Genomic DNA, 16354 nt, shown 5'->3' with positions numbered 1-16354 from the left:
TAAAGTGGAACCGAGAGTGGTACGAGAGACAGAACGAGAGCAAGACATACAGACATTACGAGAGCGAGACAGTTTGTCCCCGTACCACTGGTTGAAAACCACTGCTGTAGATCACTGCCGGTACGTGCGCTGGGAGCGCACCGTTTAAGTTTGAAAGTTGAAAAGTTTGTGTGTCTGAAACACTATGTGATACAGTACAGTTTACACAGCACAGTACATGTTGTAGCTACTATTGCACTAAATGGTAACACTTGAATACGTTATGCAAATATGCAACTTGTTTGTTGAAATGTTAATAAATGGGAGCTTCCTCAAACAGCCATCTCTTTCCCGACAATCCCCTCTGTGCACGAACCCTTACATATGGTAATTAAGCATTAAAACACCTGCGGCTTATAGTCCAGTGCGGCTTATATACACATCATTCAATTTAGCTGCTGCGGCTTATATTCATGTGCGCCTTATAGTCCGAAAATTACGGTACATAACGATTGATGTGTACATTAGCATAATTACTAGCTAGCCGCTAGCTGCTAACTGCCGCCTCGTTAATATCAAATCCATCATAAAAACAAATCATTACCATGCTGTCATGAACGCACGGTGCTGTTACGTGTACGCAAATTGACGTGCTTGATGTGAACGAGCATTTTGGTTAAAGTTGCGCATGCGCTATGAGCGCACATACGGGTACTTCTCAGGCATGCCGGGTAATATGTGACGTTTCGCTCTCTCAAAGGTTGGGCCATTTTATCATCATGCGCCAATGAGCAACTCTCATAGGAATGAATAAGGCCCCGCCTCCCACGTTGTATCCAGTTCTTATTATACATCCATGGGAACAACAGCGAAAAACGCATACATTAGCAGGAAAAAGCTGCAAATCCTGAAATTAAAAACAAACAAATCCTGAAAACAAATACAACAGAAAAACGCTGCATTTACAGAAATGATGCAAACTAAATGAAGTTCAGCGTACATTTTTTCAGGAAGACTGGTATACATTCAGTCCGCAGCTGCTTATAATCAGCTCATCACGGGCATTCTGTTTAACCTATTTCATTCACCTCATTCTCCAGCAGCCAATCACCGTGCTGCAGCCAAACTTTAAAATGGTTCTCCTCTCTCCTGCAGTCAGCTGTGATTTCAGGTTGTCATGCCAGGAGAGTTAATCCAAAGACCTCATCACTCCTCCTCTTCATCCCATCTCCTCATCAAATCCAGATCTTCAGCATCATCACCAGTGTCTAGACCCCGGGAGGTTCCCTATATGCTCACGGCTGCATTTCCCCCTTTAGATATACGATTTCAGGATCGGGGTCTAATCGCCAAAGACTTAACATTTATCATGTGACATGTGTCAATAAATGTTCTTGTACAAAATGAAGTCTCTCCCGATTGAAATACACACAAACCCCGAAAACAAACGGAACAAAAAAACGCTGCACGATATGCAAAGTCCAAAGCACATACAAATCCCAAAACACATACAAAAAAAAAAACATTCCGGAAGTGCTCCAGGCCTCTAGGGGCGCGCTACGTGGAACCGATTGATGTCTGACCAGACATAGAGAGAACGAACAAGAGTGCTGCAAATTGAAGCCGAGGAAACAAAGTTGATCGAAGTGGAAAAAGTTGATATACAGTATAAGAAGGTAAAAGAAGAGTTTGCAAGTCAAGAGACAGCACTGTGCACCTAAATGTAACTCTTGACATCATATAGATATATTATAGGTGCAGAGGGGAGTTGGTTTATTGCGCCCCAATGTAAATCCTAATGTGAGAGTTAAAGGACGGTCAACAATATAATGTACCTTGGTCAGTTTGGATTTATCGTGGCATCTATTCTTAAGTAAAGTGAATTTATTTTTATTTCAGTCAGTCATTTGTGTGTATGCAGGTGTGGGACATTCCAAATGTTCCAAAAGTGAGCACTCCACAAATGGACAACAGTTCGCCAGGGTCAAAGAAAACACTGTCAACATATTATTTTGTGCCACAAGAAGCAGAATGTTTTAACAGTACAGTAGTTTGAATATATTTGTTGTTTACCTTTATCAGACCTCTCAGGCACCCACAACCAGCGTCTGATCGTGTAAGACTAATTAAAAATGTAATTATACCATGGAGGTTTGAATTTGTGAACATGAAATCAATAAATGCCTTTGTGTGCACTTGTTTCCTAGGTAAAAATAGGATGGAGCACCAACCCCATTCCAGGAAGAGGTCCAGTCAGCCCCGGGTCAGAACAACTTCTATAGGTAAACGAGGTTGACAGTTGCATTGTGACACAGTTGTGTGGTGTGTATCTTTATTTGTACATGTGTTTGTTTGTATAGCCTCCAATCACAGTGGGTAACATTGCCAGGAAGCAGAACAATTATACTTTCATACATTTCCAAATGACACCCACAACATCTTACGTCTTAGTGAAGACGATACAAAAAACACCCACAAATATTTGTCAAAGATCAGATATTGTTTCTTGCATCCATTTCAAATGTTTACAAGGATTGTGCAGGAGTATGACAAAAGTACTGTTCTCAGTTTAGAATCCAATGTATTGAAACAAAATAGGAAGAGGATCGACATCCTTTTGTAAATATGACTGTCATGCACATATTATGTATTTGAAAATAATTATTCAACTGTCTTCTTACTGCAGCAACGACACAAATGGGTATGCACTTATCATTATTGATAGCCAGTCTGAGCCAGAAGACAAAATGGAGCAAAGGTATTAACCTCTTAAGTACGAGGGTCCCCCCAGTGGACCTATGGAAAGCCAAAAGTGCCATAATACGGGGGTGAAAAAACGCGCGAACATACGGGGAGGTCCGTTTTTTCGCGCGAAAAAACGCGAACATACGGGGAGGTCCGTTTTTTCGCGTGAAAAAACGGGCCAATATACGGGCGAATGTTCGCGCGGTTTTTTATATGATAATGAGCCCCTCCTTCTGATTTCCTTAGCCAATAAGTTAAAAGTGTCTGTAACCAATCAGTGAAGGGTAAAGCCAGACCAAAACAATCTGTAGATGAAAAGTTCCTGACATGGTGAGGCTGTGCTGTAAATTGTGCATTATTCCAGATTCAGGGGACTAAGTATTAATTTGCCTTTGAATATAATAAATATATCAATCAATATATCAATATAACCTGTCTTCATTGTTTTTTTTAAATAAAATGGCATTACCCTTTTCCTTAAACCTCTGGAGTGTGAAGTGAAGGTATTTTCTCAATTTTTAGATGTCTCCTTAAATCCACTTTTAAATGTACTTCTTATAACATGGCATGGTGTTACATGTCAAAATGTTCAGTAGTCTCTGGTGTTGCTAGAAATGCAAATTCACTCACCTTAGAGCACTGTCTTATGAGAAACCTAGCTTAGAAATCCGATTTTTGGAAAACTTCAAAACTGTTGTGAAACACATATGTACTCATGTCATCCATTTTTTTTGGTGTTTCAGATTTTGTTCACCAAAGTCTTTGGTTCACAAAAGTAGTGAAATATATCAATTACACTATAAGCCTATATAAAAGTGTTGTTCATGTCTAAAATGAAAATGTGTAAATTATAATTTAGAGTAAAATATTTCCATCCCTCTACTTTCACCACAGAAAAGTTACATCAGGACTGAATAATGACTTCATATTCCATACCAAGGTTTATGTGATGTGTACAAATACAAATTCAGCATTTCAACTTTATTTTTCAACCAACTATTTATGTTAACATATGAAACTGTAAAATCTCAATATTTCCAATATCAGAACTTTTTCAACCAACTATTCATTATAAATGTAAAGACAGGGGGTCTTTGTCCATGGTCTTTGTCTGTCTTCCAAGACAGTGGGTCTGGCTGCTGTGTAGGTGGGGCTGATGGTGCATGGCCTGCTGGTGGCTGTGTCGGAGGGAGGTAGGTGGGATTGTCCCGGGTTGATGCTGGTGGCTGGATTGGAGGTACGTCTGCTAGGCGAGACTTCTTTGCTGGCTGGGTTGATCGCGATGGCTGTGGTGGAGGCCTTTGTACCGAGGTGTATCTTGATCTTGTGGCAGGGACAGATGGAGGCCGCTGTAGTGATGCTGGTCCTTTGGTCCTCGGTGGTGATGGCTCTGGTGAAGGCCCTTGAGCAACGGTAGATCTTGACCTTGGTGCAGGCACAGATGGAGGTTCTTTCTCCTAGGCCCAGGCAGCTGTGAAATCTGAAAGAAATATAGGACAATAATTACTACTAAGTTCATTCAAATAAAGTTCAAGTGGAATGTTTCTAAAGCACAAATAACAATGCACAACTAAAAATAAAATGGAGAGGCGGGACAGGAGTCTCTCTCTTACACAGGTATTTTCCAGTTATTTCCCATTCAATATAAAGTCACAGACACAAATATAACTACATCTATAGGTGTGTATGTGTGGGACGAATACAAGTTGATGTTATTCATCTACACATGTTACCTCACTTTTACACACAGAAATCACTTTTACACAGAGTAAACGTTTACTAACGGAGAGTCTATTTTGTCACAAGAGAAAGTTCATGACTATCGATAAGAATACAAACAATACCTATGTGGGATTCACCATCAAAAAGTTTGTTCTCTTTTATCCTCCTAATGACACGCTCTACATGAACCCTCAGTCTGGCAATGGCCTGTGTCTCCCTCACCTCATAGGCTGGCATTTGCTTCTGCTTTGACAGAAAAGGTGGGCAGTACACCTTGCATTTGCAGCAATCGCTGATCAGGAAGCTCTTATCTACCATCACTGCTATGTTTTCAGTCAACAACGCAGCTATTCCAGATTGTTTGAAAATCTCCTTGTCGCTGACAGAACCACCATACAGACTGGAAACAAATGTCACTGCACCATGTGGGGCTATGCCAACCAGGGCTTTCTTGGTGCAGTGAGATTTCTATGTAGAATACATTTCACTTTGGAGGAGGAGTGAGGATGGTGTTTGACACCTCAGCTCTGTGCAATCCAGGATCACCTGTGTGTCTGGGAAATCTTTGAATGCCTCTGGGAGGTGGGCTTGAACTTCTGCAGGTGTAAGCCAGATGCACTGTGACCCCAATAAAGTTGTAAGAAAACTTGTCCATGTTGCAATGATGCGGCTCACAGAGGACTGGTGTACGTTGAAGCGGTTTGCAAGGTCCCTCTCTTTCAAACCCACCGACAGGAAGCATAGAAAAAGGAAGAACTCGTCAATTGGCTGAAGCAGCTGTCTCTGGAAGATAAAAACAAAAAAAGGTTACTATATTAATGTCATGAGTGTAGCACACTATGGGAAAAACATTAAGTTGTTTTAGTTCTCTGATGTATTCAAAAAGGATTGAGTACTTTAGCCTTTTAGCCTACACAAAAGCAATGAAATGTCGGAGAGACATTTTCCCTTCAGTTTGTGTTTAGATTGTGTGTTAAAAGAAACATAACCTACCGTTGATGGACGTGCGTGTGTAACCACTTCTTCATTACTCTTGGCAGTTGATATCGCTCTAGTAACACAAACCATTTAATGAATTGAAGGCTCAATTAAAAACCAGAAGGCCATCAGGTGGTTATAGCTCGGGAATCTGTACACAAAAGACACATGTCAGTCATTAATTGACAGTAAATACAATCGTGTTAACTGTAACACATGGGCTAATGCTTTCCTCTTGTTTGCTATAATACATTACAATTCAAATAGACTGAGTAAGAAGGCACTAGGTGCAGGTATAGTAATCTACAGCAGTAAAATGTAGCAACTACATTAGCAGCAGTAATAATAATCTAAAACATACAGGGAACATTTTACACACAACGACTACGTTTACTCTTCATTCTTACGTGTGCAACTGGGGGAAACGCAGTGGATATTGACATACTTTTACTTTGGTAAGGTTTTGAAGATTTCCACTTGTAGTAAAATATTCTCAGTATGTTGTTAGTATTAATATGTTTTACTCCACCACATTTAGTTAACCTTCATAGTTTCTAGTTACTTTTTATATATGAAAACACAGGATTTATGATTCTACATGTTCAGTTCAGGAGTATTTTAAAACCATAGTATTTGTACTTATACTTCAGTTAAGTTGAGTACTTATTCCAACACTGCATGCATATAGTCAGCGGTCACACGGCAGGTAAACAGGATTCTTTATAAGCTAACCCATCTCAAAAACTTGGATAGAATTTAGCCAAAACATTACCTTGTATAGAATCGGATGTTGTCGTCGGAGCCAGCAAACCTCTGTTAGCAAAACTCTCGCTGGACTCTTAACTCCTGCAGTTGCTTCTGCAGATCCTCCACTGTTTTGGAGTTGTCTTCTGCAGCTTGAGAGGACATGTCCAGTGAAGCTGCTTCTGGGTCTATCCGCCTCATGCTGTCCCGCACTCTGCGTCTCTGTATCCACATCTGCTGGGCCTGCAGCTGTGCCCTGACAGATTCAGGGCCAATCTGGTTATTCCCAGCCACTATCTCCTTGATGAGGTCGTCTAGTGTAGCATCTGAGATGGTGGAGTATGTCCCAGAGCGCAGCATGTGGAACTGCCTGAAAAATAAACATGTTTTAAATATATGAGACCTACGGTATTCAGATTTACTTTACAACATGCATAGTGTAACATGGCTACAACCCCTCCTTGGGATGTTTACAATAAATTGAGACAAGATGGCACTTCCAATGTTGAAGACATTGCTACATACCTCAATCGCCGTCTCACTGTGCGCAGAGATACTTTTAATATCTGTGCCATCTTTGTTGCTGTAAAACCACAGCTCCTCAAAAAAGAGATTTGCTCTCTGGAAATGCTGAATTGTGGGGGACCTCGACCAACCAACAAAATGAGTGGGGCGTGGTAGCCAGAATGACCTGCAACAACAGCAAAACATTAGATTACATTTATTGTCATTGTTGTAAAAGCAACGCATTTATGCCGTTGTGCCAGAAACGCACACAATGCGTCTATTTTATTGTCATTGCCCAGCCTAAAGATACTTTAAAAAAAAATGAAATGCAGTTTGGCATTAAACCAGTGGACATGCAATACACTATAGTTGTAGTATACAGTAAGAACAAAAGCATAAATGTGTATGGGCATAGAGATACATAGTTGCAGTCTGTGTCTTCCAACCCTGAAGACAGAGACTCCCCCTCTGGCACCCTTTCAATGTCCTCATTCACACGTTTGATGATACGTGGTGTACTACAGATGGCCAGACTGCCCTCGACGGGGGAGGGGGAATAGCGTCTCCTCTACTGTGGCAGGATATAAAGGTGGAATTTGGAGTACAGTTTTAAGTGGACAACTCGAGACTCAGAGCGTCTCACCAGAATGTTGTAATTAATAGCTGGCAACTACAGATTAAAAAAGGTGTTTATATTGGTATTACCCATATTTAAAACAAATAATTACTTTAAAATGTATTGGCCTGTTGGACACTTAGTACTCAACAATACTAGCACTGGTTTATCAACGAAAGCCTATGCTAAAGTGAACAATTATCACATCGACCTACCTTGTTGTGCGGGTGTGGTAGGCCAAGATCTCCGGACTTCAAGTATATATTCCCGAAGGTCCTGAAGTAAAAGATCAGCTGTAGGGACGTTAATTAGCCTGCCCCGTGACCACTCGAGGCTCCTTTCCATGGTTTCTAACCTGCCAGTAAACGGTTTGGTGAAATAGGGGAGAAGACAGAATTTGTAAGTGTGAAAGATCTCACACAACCTCAGTTTAGGTTACATGCAAAAACAAACTACATTCCTTTGTGTTGGTAGTAGTGTTAACTGTGTACGTTATTCTCCCGACCAGGAGAGAAGCTTTAAAATAGGAGACTAAATGGAGTCTCTGTGAAAGTTCAATTGGGTACTTTAATTAAAAGAGGCGCGGTAGTGTTACAGACAGAATATTGTTCAGTCAGACAAACAGCTGTGATCTGGCTCTCCTCGATAGGGAAGAGAAGAGCCCGGATCTCTCCTCCGGTGCTGTTTATATATCGTCTGCTGGCTCCTCCCCGCCAGCCGGCTCGCCTCGTCTCTAATGTCCGTTATTGCATTTAAACAGAGGATAGGTTCTTTTCACATTCAATATATGCTTAACACGCAGTTTCTCCTCATATTCTCTTTCATCACTCTTCATTTAACACATTCTAAACGCTGTAATCAATACTCTAAACAATACTTCTCGGCTCGTTTGGTTTCCGGTCATTCCGGATGTTGTCACATGCTACTCTCGTCTGTAAATAATGTATTCAAATAAACTGTACCTTCATTTAATATTCAGCATGGTAGTATCTCGACATCTATAGTTGTAGTGTTAAGTCAGTAGGCTTCGGTTTGCACCACTCTCTCATTTCGCTACTAAATTCACCTCTTCAGGAAATCGTATATTAGCCACATGCTAAATGCTAACCGGAGATGAAGGATTTTCAGAATAAAAGCTTAACTGCTTGTGCACAAGAATTTCTGGTTTTTCAGTATAAAAGAGCATTAAAACTGACGGCATGTTTAAACTACATTTCCCCATTAAAACATTGATTTTAATTTCTAACAGTAGCAATAGGCTTGGCCCTTACCTCGTTACTGTGGATTGTAACACGGCATGACCGGCATCATCTGTTTGGAGAAGTCTTGTGCAGTCATTTATTGTCCTTTTGCAACGCAAGATGAAGTTTCTCGTGGACATTTTTCCGGCTGCTGCTACTGCTGCTGCATGCTTATAGAGAGGCGAAGTCCCTCCCTTTCCGGTTGAGCTCCATGGGACCTTATTTCGGAAAAGGTATGTATTGAAGTAAATGGAGAGAGAAAGATTATCTTTCGATCCCGTTTGAATTGAACCACAAATTACACATATGATTTTTGTCAATTTAAAAGATAATTTTGCAAGTCAAAAAAATTTAAATGTGTCGTAAAACTGTGAAGTAACACTTTTTTTTTGCCTGAAACCAGTCAATGACCTACATCTCCCGTCGCGCACCACACACCAAGACGGCCGTCACGTTGGCACATTTCACTTATTTCTAGTTGCGTATTTTTCATAGTCTTATATTTCAACAGTTTTACGACAAACTGAGTTTTTTGACATGGAAGTGATTGTTTAAGATGACAAACATCATAAGTGTAATTCGTGGCACAATTCAAACGGGATCAAAAGATAAGTTTTCTCTCAAGATATATTGCCTGATCTTTTCCCTAACAGCCCTGATACCGAAAATTCATGGTATTTTTCTTTCTTCAGTGTCTGGAAAAGCACAATTATGTTGTTTTTCCGGTTTTGTAGACAACGAAAAAAGTAAACAATCCTTCCTTTCTAAAACAGAACAAAGAACACAAAAATGATGCAATGTGCAATTGCAATTGCACTGAAGAGAAACATTCGAATTAAAAAAATTTTTTTTTTATAAATTAATACATCTGAGGCTGATCAATTCCCATTTATTTGAAACATGAACGCAGGCGACAGGCTACCACCTTAAACAACTGGAGAACAGACAGCTGTTGCCAAGCAGTTGGGACAATTAAGGTGAAGCAGACCTTGGAATACTTTGCATTTATACAAAGATTGTAAGTGAATGAAAAGAGATAACACAAAAAAACGTTTCCTTTCCGAGACTCGAGCCCGGCCCTCCCGGATATTAGACCCTTTGACCGTTAGTCTACAAGCAGATAGTGGATAGATTTAGTTTGAAAGATATAACTGGAGTCCACCCACGCAGCGTCGAAGTGCGCATATTTTAGATATTTAATCATATATTTTCGAATATAAGGGGTAGAAAATATGATTCAGATAACCGCATAAATATGTGGGCACATTTTCAATGTATATTGTCTTGTATAAATTAAGTTATACTCTCGAAGGCATGTTTATGTTAAATATTGTATATCATTACAAACAGCAGAGGGCAGTATAGGACACGGAAAGGCCTCAGTGGGCATGCCGTAAAAGGGAATGTGTTGCTGAGCGCATGCCGTAAAGTAAGTGTTGTTATTATGTGTCTGCCGCAGACTTGGCATTCTGGCTGGAACGGCAACAACGTTCCCTCTGCTTCATTCATTTTTCCTGTTCAACAGGTTAGTAGTGTGTACAAAGATTATGTCATATTTCGATCTAAGAAGTGTTTTTGAAACTGTTCTTTATGTGTAGTTTAATGTCATTCTGTCAGCTAGTTCGGCTCCACTACAGTGGCTAATGGCGTCCGCTAGCTTCTTTGTTCTTCTATGTTACTAGGTGTATGACTCCCGTGCAGTAGTTTGGCTTACATTTCAAGTGTATTCTGCTCGTATAAATATGTGAAATGCTGGTCTGAGTTCATAATTGTTCATATTATTGAAATTCTAATAGCGCGCTAATGCTATGCTAATATTGTGCCTATGATGTGCTGCGTACCGGTACGCCGAACCGGTACTGGACTTGTAAAAAGTTTCGGTTCAAGTCCGGTTAAAACCGGAACGTCGGGAACCGGTACTTACGTATATTCTCCTTTTTGTTCTAAACCATCTAAAACCTTCCATAGATCGAGAAATTTGCGCTGAGAAAAGACGAAAAACATTGTTTTGGCTTCTGATATGGCGGCCATTACTGAACTCACAAAGTCTCGCAAAATATCGCAACTGCTCGCGAGATCTGTGTGACGTCAAGGGAAGCTGGCTTAGACATAGTGGACACTGACAGCGTGGGATGCTGGTTGCCATATTTGGTAGTGTAGCTAAGCTAACTCCTTTGCATGTATGGTGATATAGTGTCTGCCGAAAGAGCAACACTTCACCCAAACAATGTCAATATGCTGTTGTTCTTGAACAAGAACACATAGACTTGTACTCTTGCAGATTGAGTCTTGTATGTACATCACTATGTATGTAGTTGTGTTGTGTAGTTAGTAACACATGTAGAGTTATAGAAAATACATGGTGTAGACACAAGTTGGAAGGGGGCACAATAAACCTGACGAGTTTGAATTTGAGTTGATTATGAGTTTATTTTCAATTGATAATTAGCTCACAATAAGTTCACTTTAGTTACTCACACAACTTGACCCAAGTCCGGACTTATAAGTCCGGACCTGAACCTGAACCTCTGGACTTGAGTCCGGACCTGAACCTGAATGTGAGTCCAGGTACACAGCACTATGCCTATCAGTGGACAACAGAGCCAGGTTAAAGTGAGTACAGTCAACCGGGTTGTGTGTGTTATCACTTTATTATATACTGGAAATGAAGAAGGCTTTAATCCTTCATAAAAGTCATAATATGGCATGTGGATTTATTTCCATTTTTGATTAGAGAAAAATACGTCATACAGTTATTTTGATTTGCTAAATGTAAAGGTATGTTTTTTTTCCTTCAGATTTCACAGCTGCCTGGGCCTAGTGGCCCAGAGGTGGCGTTTATCCAGCAGCCAGAACCTTCATCTGTGCCGGCCCCCAGGTCAAAATCTACCGTGGCTCAAAGACCTCTACCACAGCCATCACCACCAATGACCAGAGGACCAGCATCCCTACAGCGGCCTCCACCTCCATCTGTGCCTGCCACAAGATTAAGATACACCTCGGTACAAAGGCGTCCACCACAGCCATCACCACCAAGGACCCGAGGACCAGAGGACCAGCATCCCTACAGCGGCCTCCACCTCCATCTGTGCCTGCCACAAGATTAAGATACACCTCGATACAAAGGTCTCCACCACAGCCATCACGATCAACCCAGCCAGCAAAGAAGTCTCGCCTAGCACACGTACCTCCCATCCAGCCACCAGCATCAACCCGGGACAATCCCAGCATCAACCCGGGACAATCCCACCTACCTCCCTCCGACACAGCCACCAGCAGGCCATGCACCATCAGCCCCACCTACACAGCAGCCAGACCCACTGTCTTGGAAGACAGACAAAGACCATGGACAAAGACCCCCTGTCTTTACATTTATAATGAATAGTTGGTTGAAAAAGTTCTGATATTGGAAATATTGAGATTTTACAGTTTCATATGTTAACATAAATAGTTGGTTGAAAAATAAAGTTGAAATGCTGAATTTGTATTTGTACACATCACATAAACCTTGGTATGGAATATGAAGTCATTATTCAGTCCTGATGTAACTTTTCTGTGGTGAAAGTAGAGGGATGGAAATATTTTACTCTAAATTATAATTTACACATTTTCATTTTAGACATGAACAACACTTTTATATAGGCTTATAGTGTAATTGATATATTTCACTACTTTTGTGAACCAAAGACTTTGGTGAACAAAATCTGAAACACCAAAAAAAATGGATGACATGAGTACATATGTGTTTCACAACAGTTTTGAAGTTTTCCAAAAATCGGATTTCTAAGCTAGGTTTCTCATAAGACAGTGCTCTAAGGTGAGTGAATTTGCATTTCTAGCAACACCAGAGACTACTGAACATTTTGACATGTAACACCATGCCATGTTATAAGAAGTACATTTAAAAGTGGATTTAAGGAGACATCTAAAAATTGAGAAAATACCTTCACTTCACACTCCAGAGGTTTAAGGAAAAGGGTAATGCCATTTTATTTAAAAAAAACAATGAAGGCAGGTTATATTGATATATTGATTGATATATTTATTATATTCAAAGGCAAATTAATACTTAGTCCCCTGAATCTGGAATAATGCACAATTTACAGCACAGCCTCACCATGTCAGGAACTTTTCATCTACAGATTGTTTTGGTCTGGCTTTACCCTTCACTGATTGGTTACAGACACTTTTAACTTATTGGCTAAGGAAATCAGAAGGAGGGGCTCATTATCATATAAAAAACCGCGCGAACATTCGCCCGTATATTGGCCCGTTTTTTCACGCGAAAAAACGGACCTCCCCGTATGTTCGCGCGTTTTTTCGCGCGAAAAAACGGACCTCCCCGTATGTTCGCGCGTTTTTTCACCCCCGTATTATGGCACTTTTGGCTTTCCATACAGACCCCCCCCCCCACCGTTTTTTTACGAGACTATGTCTCAGGGCTTCTTAACATTTATGAAACTATTAATGTTCCATACCCTTTTAACGATAAGAAACTCAGCTAACTAACAATATGAACAATTTTTTGCTCAAAGAAACACAAGAGTAATACCAAGCCTTTGAATTAGCATGGAGCGAAAAAATGCTAACTAATGCTAACGGACTTTTGCACAGCACTCACGGTAGCAATGCGCTTATTACTTATCGTCACTGCACAAACAAGATATCTGATTAAAGCTGAGACTCCACAGATTCCACACATGTAATGTCATCACTGTAGGACCCCGAATTGCGGAGCTATCAGCCAGAAAAGAGAAAGTAAACAACATCCGTTTTCAAAAATATTACAATAATTACGTCTTACCTTTTTTGATTTGTGATCAAAAGTTGTGTTCACCGGAATAAAAACGCCGCTCAAGGTTAATCCAATGTCTTTGTGTCACGTAGGATTTTTTTACTGATAATCCACCATCATATTTATGGCAATATACTGGGTATAAAATGTTGCCGTCCAGGCTTGTACTTTCAGATGTGCTTTTTTTGCTTCTCTATTATATAGTTCTATGGTAATGTTTACGTGGATTTGGGAACTGCCCCTCGATTCTATTGGATATTTTGGTTAAGAAAAAGGTGTAAATCACCCAAATCGACTGATGGGTTCCAGATATATGGTCCTGCGTAAAGTATGAAGAATGCCAGACGGCGTAAGCACTTTACGCAGCAGACTTAACGGCCCATCTACACTACAGGCATGAAAAAATCTTGAAGCTGGGCGTGTCTGAAGCTTGGCGATTTTTTGCGAGCAACCAATCACATGAATCTCCCGCCCCCGACATACAAAGCAATAGCAATGTTAAAACGAAGTAAACTGGATATAAACTCTCCAAACAGGCGAAAAAACTATCAGTTTCACCCACTGTCTCTGCCACCTCCCTCCATGCCTGGTTCCTCCGGTTTGTATCCCGGTAAATAGTTCCGGTCGTAAAGAACCGGCTGATTTGCTACCGTAATATCTCGTTTGGAATATGAGGAAATGAACTGCGGTCTGGCTCTCCCAGCTTGCACGCGGTTTGATTGGCTGCGCTTGCACTGGCGGGATTTGCATAAACGGAATTTGATTGGCTGATGCCGATAGATGCTCGTGATGCTTGCAAAGCCATGCCATGCTCCCCACAATGCAGTTCGGCGAAGATTCAAAATCTTCTACGTCACCCCATTCAAGTGAATGGGCGAAGCGTTGAAAGCATTTTTTGATGCCTGTAGTGTAGACGTACCGTTATTGTTTACTACGTAAGGAAGCAGAAATTGCAGGACCCAGAGCGCACGGAGCACAGAGTGGACAGCAGATAATGAAATTGCCGTTTTATTGCTTATAGATTATCAGAACATTTCAAAGGGGACACAGCCACATTGGATATTAACCTATGGATTAACTACATCAGCGTTGTTATCGTTTTAATGCCATTGAAGACCAGTTTAGACCAGACAAAGACAAAGGTAAGCCACGTTAGCATTGTGTAGCTACCTAGCGCCACTTCTTTTGATTTACGTTTTTGTTGATAACGTTGCAAGTGTGTATCTTTCAGTGTTGAGGTGGGCACCGTTAGATTCTGTGTCTTTACGATCATAAACGATGTGTTGGATCTGCAGCTGGGATAAGTAATAAGGGAGCTAGGAGTGATTTCCGGAGCATAATAGGTTAGCATTTTTCGCTCGGGGCTAATCCAGAGGCTCACTGTTAGCGTTGTGGGGCCTAAGAGGATAACAGAGTATGTTTTTTACATTTTTAATTTTTAATTTTTTCACAACAGTTGTATTTGGATGGAATGAATACCTATAGTGATAATTCAAAGTAATACAATTATTTGTACAGTGAAAAAGGTCAAATGGAACCGATGGTTCCCAAATTATCCAGAGGTGAGTCCGCCTGGACTTTATTTTTCTAAACCTCTCTAAAAAGGTCAAATTTCACTTGTTTTGCATCAATCTTGATACAGGGTACTTATTATATGTTATAGTTTGGATTCCTAAAGCTTTTAGTCTACTAACCCATCATTCAAGGGTGGTTTGCACTATAAGTAATGTTTTTTTTTTAGGCGGACATTATAATTTACATGTTTTTACTATGTTCCATCTGAATTTACTTTCAAATAAAAACATCTAGATTGATTTTGACACTTCTACATCCAACTCACAGATGTAACCTTGCTTTGAGAGAAAATATGATTCATTTACCCCTTTTAGAAGTGAAGATATAGTCTTTGCTGTGTTAGTGGCATTTTGGAGCCTGAAACCTGAAATACAGGCTCAGTGCTTAAGAGGTTAATATTTACTATTACCACTTAATTTGTCTATTCTATACTGTAAATTGTATTACTAGCTTCATCATTTAATATTACAATACATCACTTTGTCTTTCCCAGCACAGAATACCTGACTGTGGCACACATTGTTGCAGAACTCTCTGCAAAAAGAACAAATACATCTTGCAGCAGGTTCAATATTAATAGAGCCAATGTGTGGGATGGAGCAATCCACGGCTTCAAAGGTGCCTCATTCGATCCCTCTCATGAGATGTCAGTTAAGTTCAATGATGATGAGGGACAAACTGAGGATGGAGGGGACACTGGTGGTCCCAAGCTTGAGTTCCTGACCATCCTTATGGAATGCCTGAGCATGCAAAGAAAACATCACTTCAGCAACTGTTTGTGCCCCATGGCGGTGTGACTTTCCCAGCCGCTCACTGTCTCACAATCTGATTCTAAATGTTCTCTATAAAGATAGAACTAATACACAATTATTCATGTATAATATAATACACATGTTTTGTGTATTTAATCATGCATTGGTCTACAATTTAACAATGTCTTCTACATATTTCACATAAACAGATAATGAAAAAATGTGTCCTTCATGCTGATAACTAGTGTATGCATCTGCCAATTAGTATTCTAAACAGAGTAGTGTGTTGAATCCTTATTTCTTGCGTTTGAAACGGATACAATAAAAAAAAAGTGAACTTACGGTTGTGTTCAACTTCTGCCAAAAACTGTACGTTTGCCACAGGAGCCACAGGACACTTGAACTGTCCCCCAGATGATGACCACAGAAAGGACAAAACATGGCAGCCTGAAAAGACATACATTGATATAGTAAATCCATTTAATCAAGTCAATCAAAAACACATAGTCTAAATAGTGTTTAGCTAAATAAATAGAAAGATACATCATGTTTACCGTTGAATCTGTGTTTTGTCTCTTTCTCTCTCCTTGCATGTCTTCTCTATATTTGTTCTTTAGCATGTCTAATGCACACTACTCTCCTGTCATTACTTTGTCCCTCTCCACATGTTGTCACTTCTCTTTCTCTCTCTCTCTCAATT

At 40.3% G+C, this 16354-nt stretch overlaps 1 protein-coding gene and 2 long non-coding RNA genes across 9 annotated transcripts; 1 reads left to right on the top strand and 2 right to left on the bottom strand.

The window, feature by feature from the left end:
• The first annotated feature begins 2778 nt into the window (after window positions 1-2778).
• Window positions 2779-3155, top strand: LOC307022602. Its single transcript, XR_013803451.1, has 2 exons — window positions 2779-2835; window positions 2876-3155. It is a non-coding gene; the product is annotated as an uncharacterized lncRNA (long non-coding RNA).
• A 490-nt stretch (window positions 3156-3645) lies between these two features.
• LOC307040394 (uncharacterized protein) lies at window positions 3646-10678 on the bottom strand (the record flags this gene model as incomplete). Of its 7 annotated transcripts, none has more annotated exons than XM_079683179.1 (8): window positions 3649-4204; window positions 5122-5229; window positions 5440-5575; window positions 6197-6538; window positions 6694-6859; window positions 7507-7646; window positions 8563-8750; window positions 10457-10678. In XM_079683179.1, the coding sequence occupies 5 exons, from the start codon at window positions 10676-10678 to the stop codon at window positions 6241-6243; spliced, it is 1014 nt and encodes a 337-aa protein (XP_079539305.1). In that variant the 3' UTR covers window positions 3649-4204; window positions 5122-5229; window positions 5440-5575; window positions 6197-6240. The 7 variants fall into 7 exon arrangements, with proteins under 7 accessions (XP_079539304.1, XP_079539306.1, XP_079539305.1 ...); XM_079683181.1 differs by having other exon boundaries at window positions 5176-5229; XM_079683177.1 differs by having other exon boundaries at window positions 3650-4204; window positions 4993-5229.
• A 1870-nt stretch (window positions 10679-12548) lies between these two features.
• Window positions 12549-12927, bottom strand: LOC307040429. Its single transcript, XR_013808485.1, has 2 exons — window positions 12871-12927; window positions 12549-12828 (listed from the first exon to the last, which is right to left on the bottom strand). It is a non-coding gene; the product is annotated as an uncharacterized lncRNA (long non-coding RNA).
• Window positions 12928-16354: the final 3427 nt, after the last annotated feature.

This window comes from Notothenia rossii (genome assembly GCF_949606895.1).
Source record: "Notothenia rossii genome assembly, chromosome: 1".
NCBI classification, from domain to species: Eukaryota; Metazoa; Chordata; class Actinopteri; order Perciformes; family Nototheniidae; genus Notothenia; species Notothenia rossii.
The sequence above is the reverse complement of the archived record's forward strand: the minus strand, read 5'-3'. Positions and strand labels throughout refer to the sequence as shown.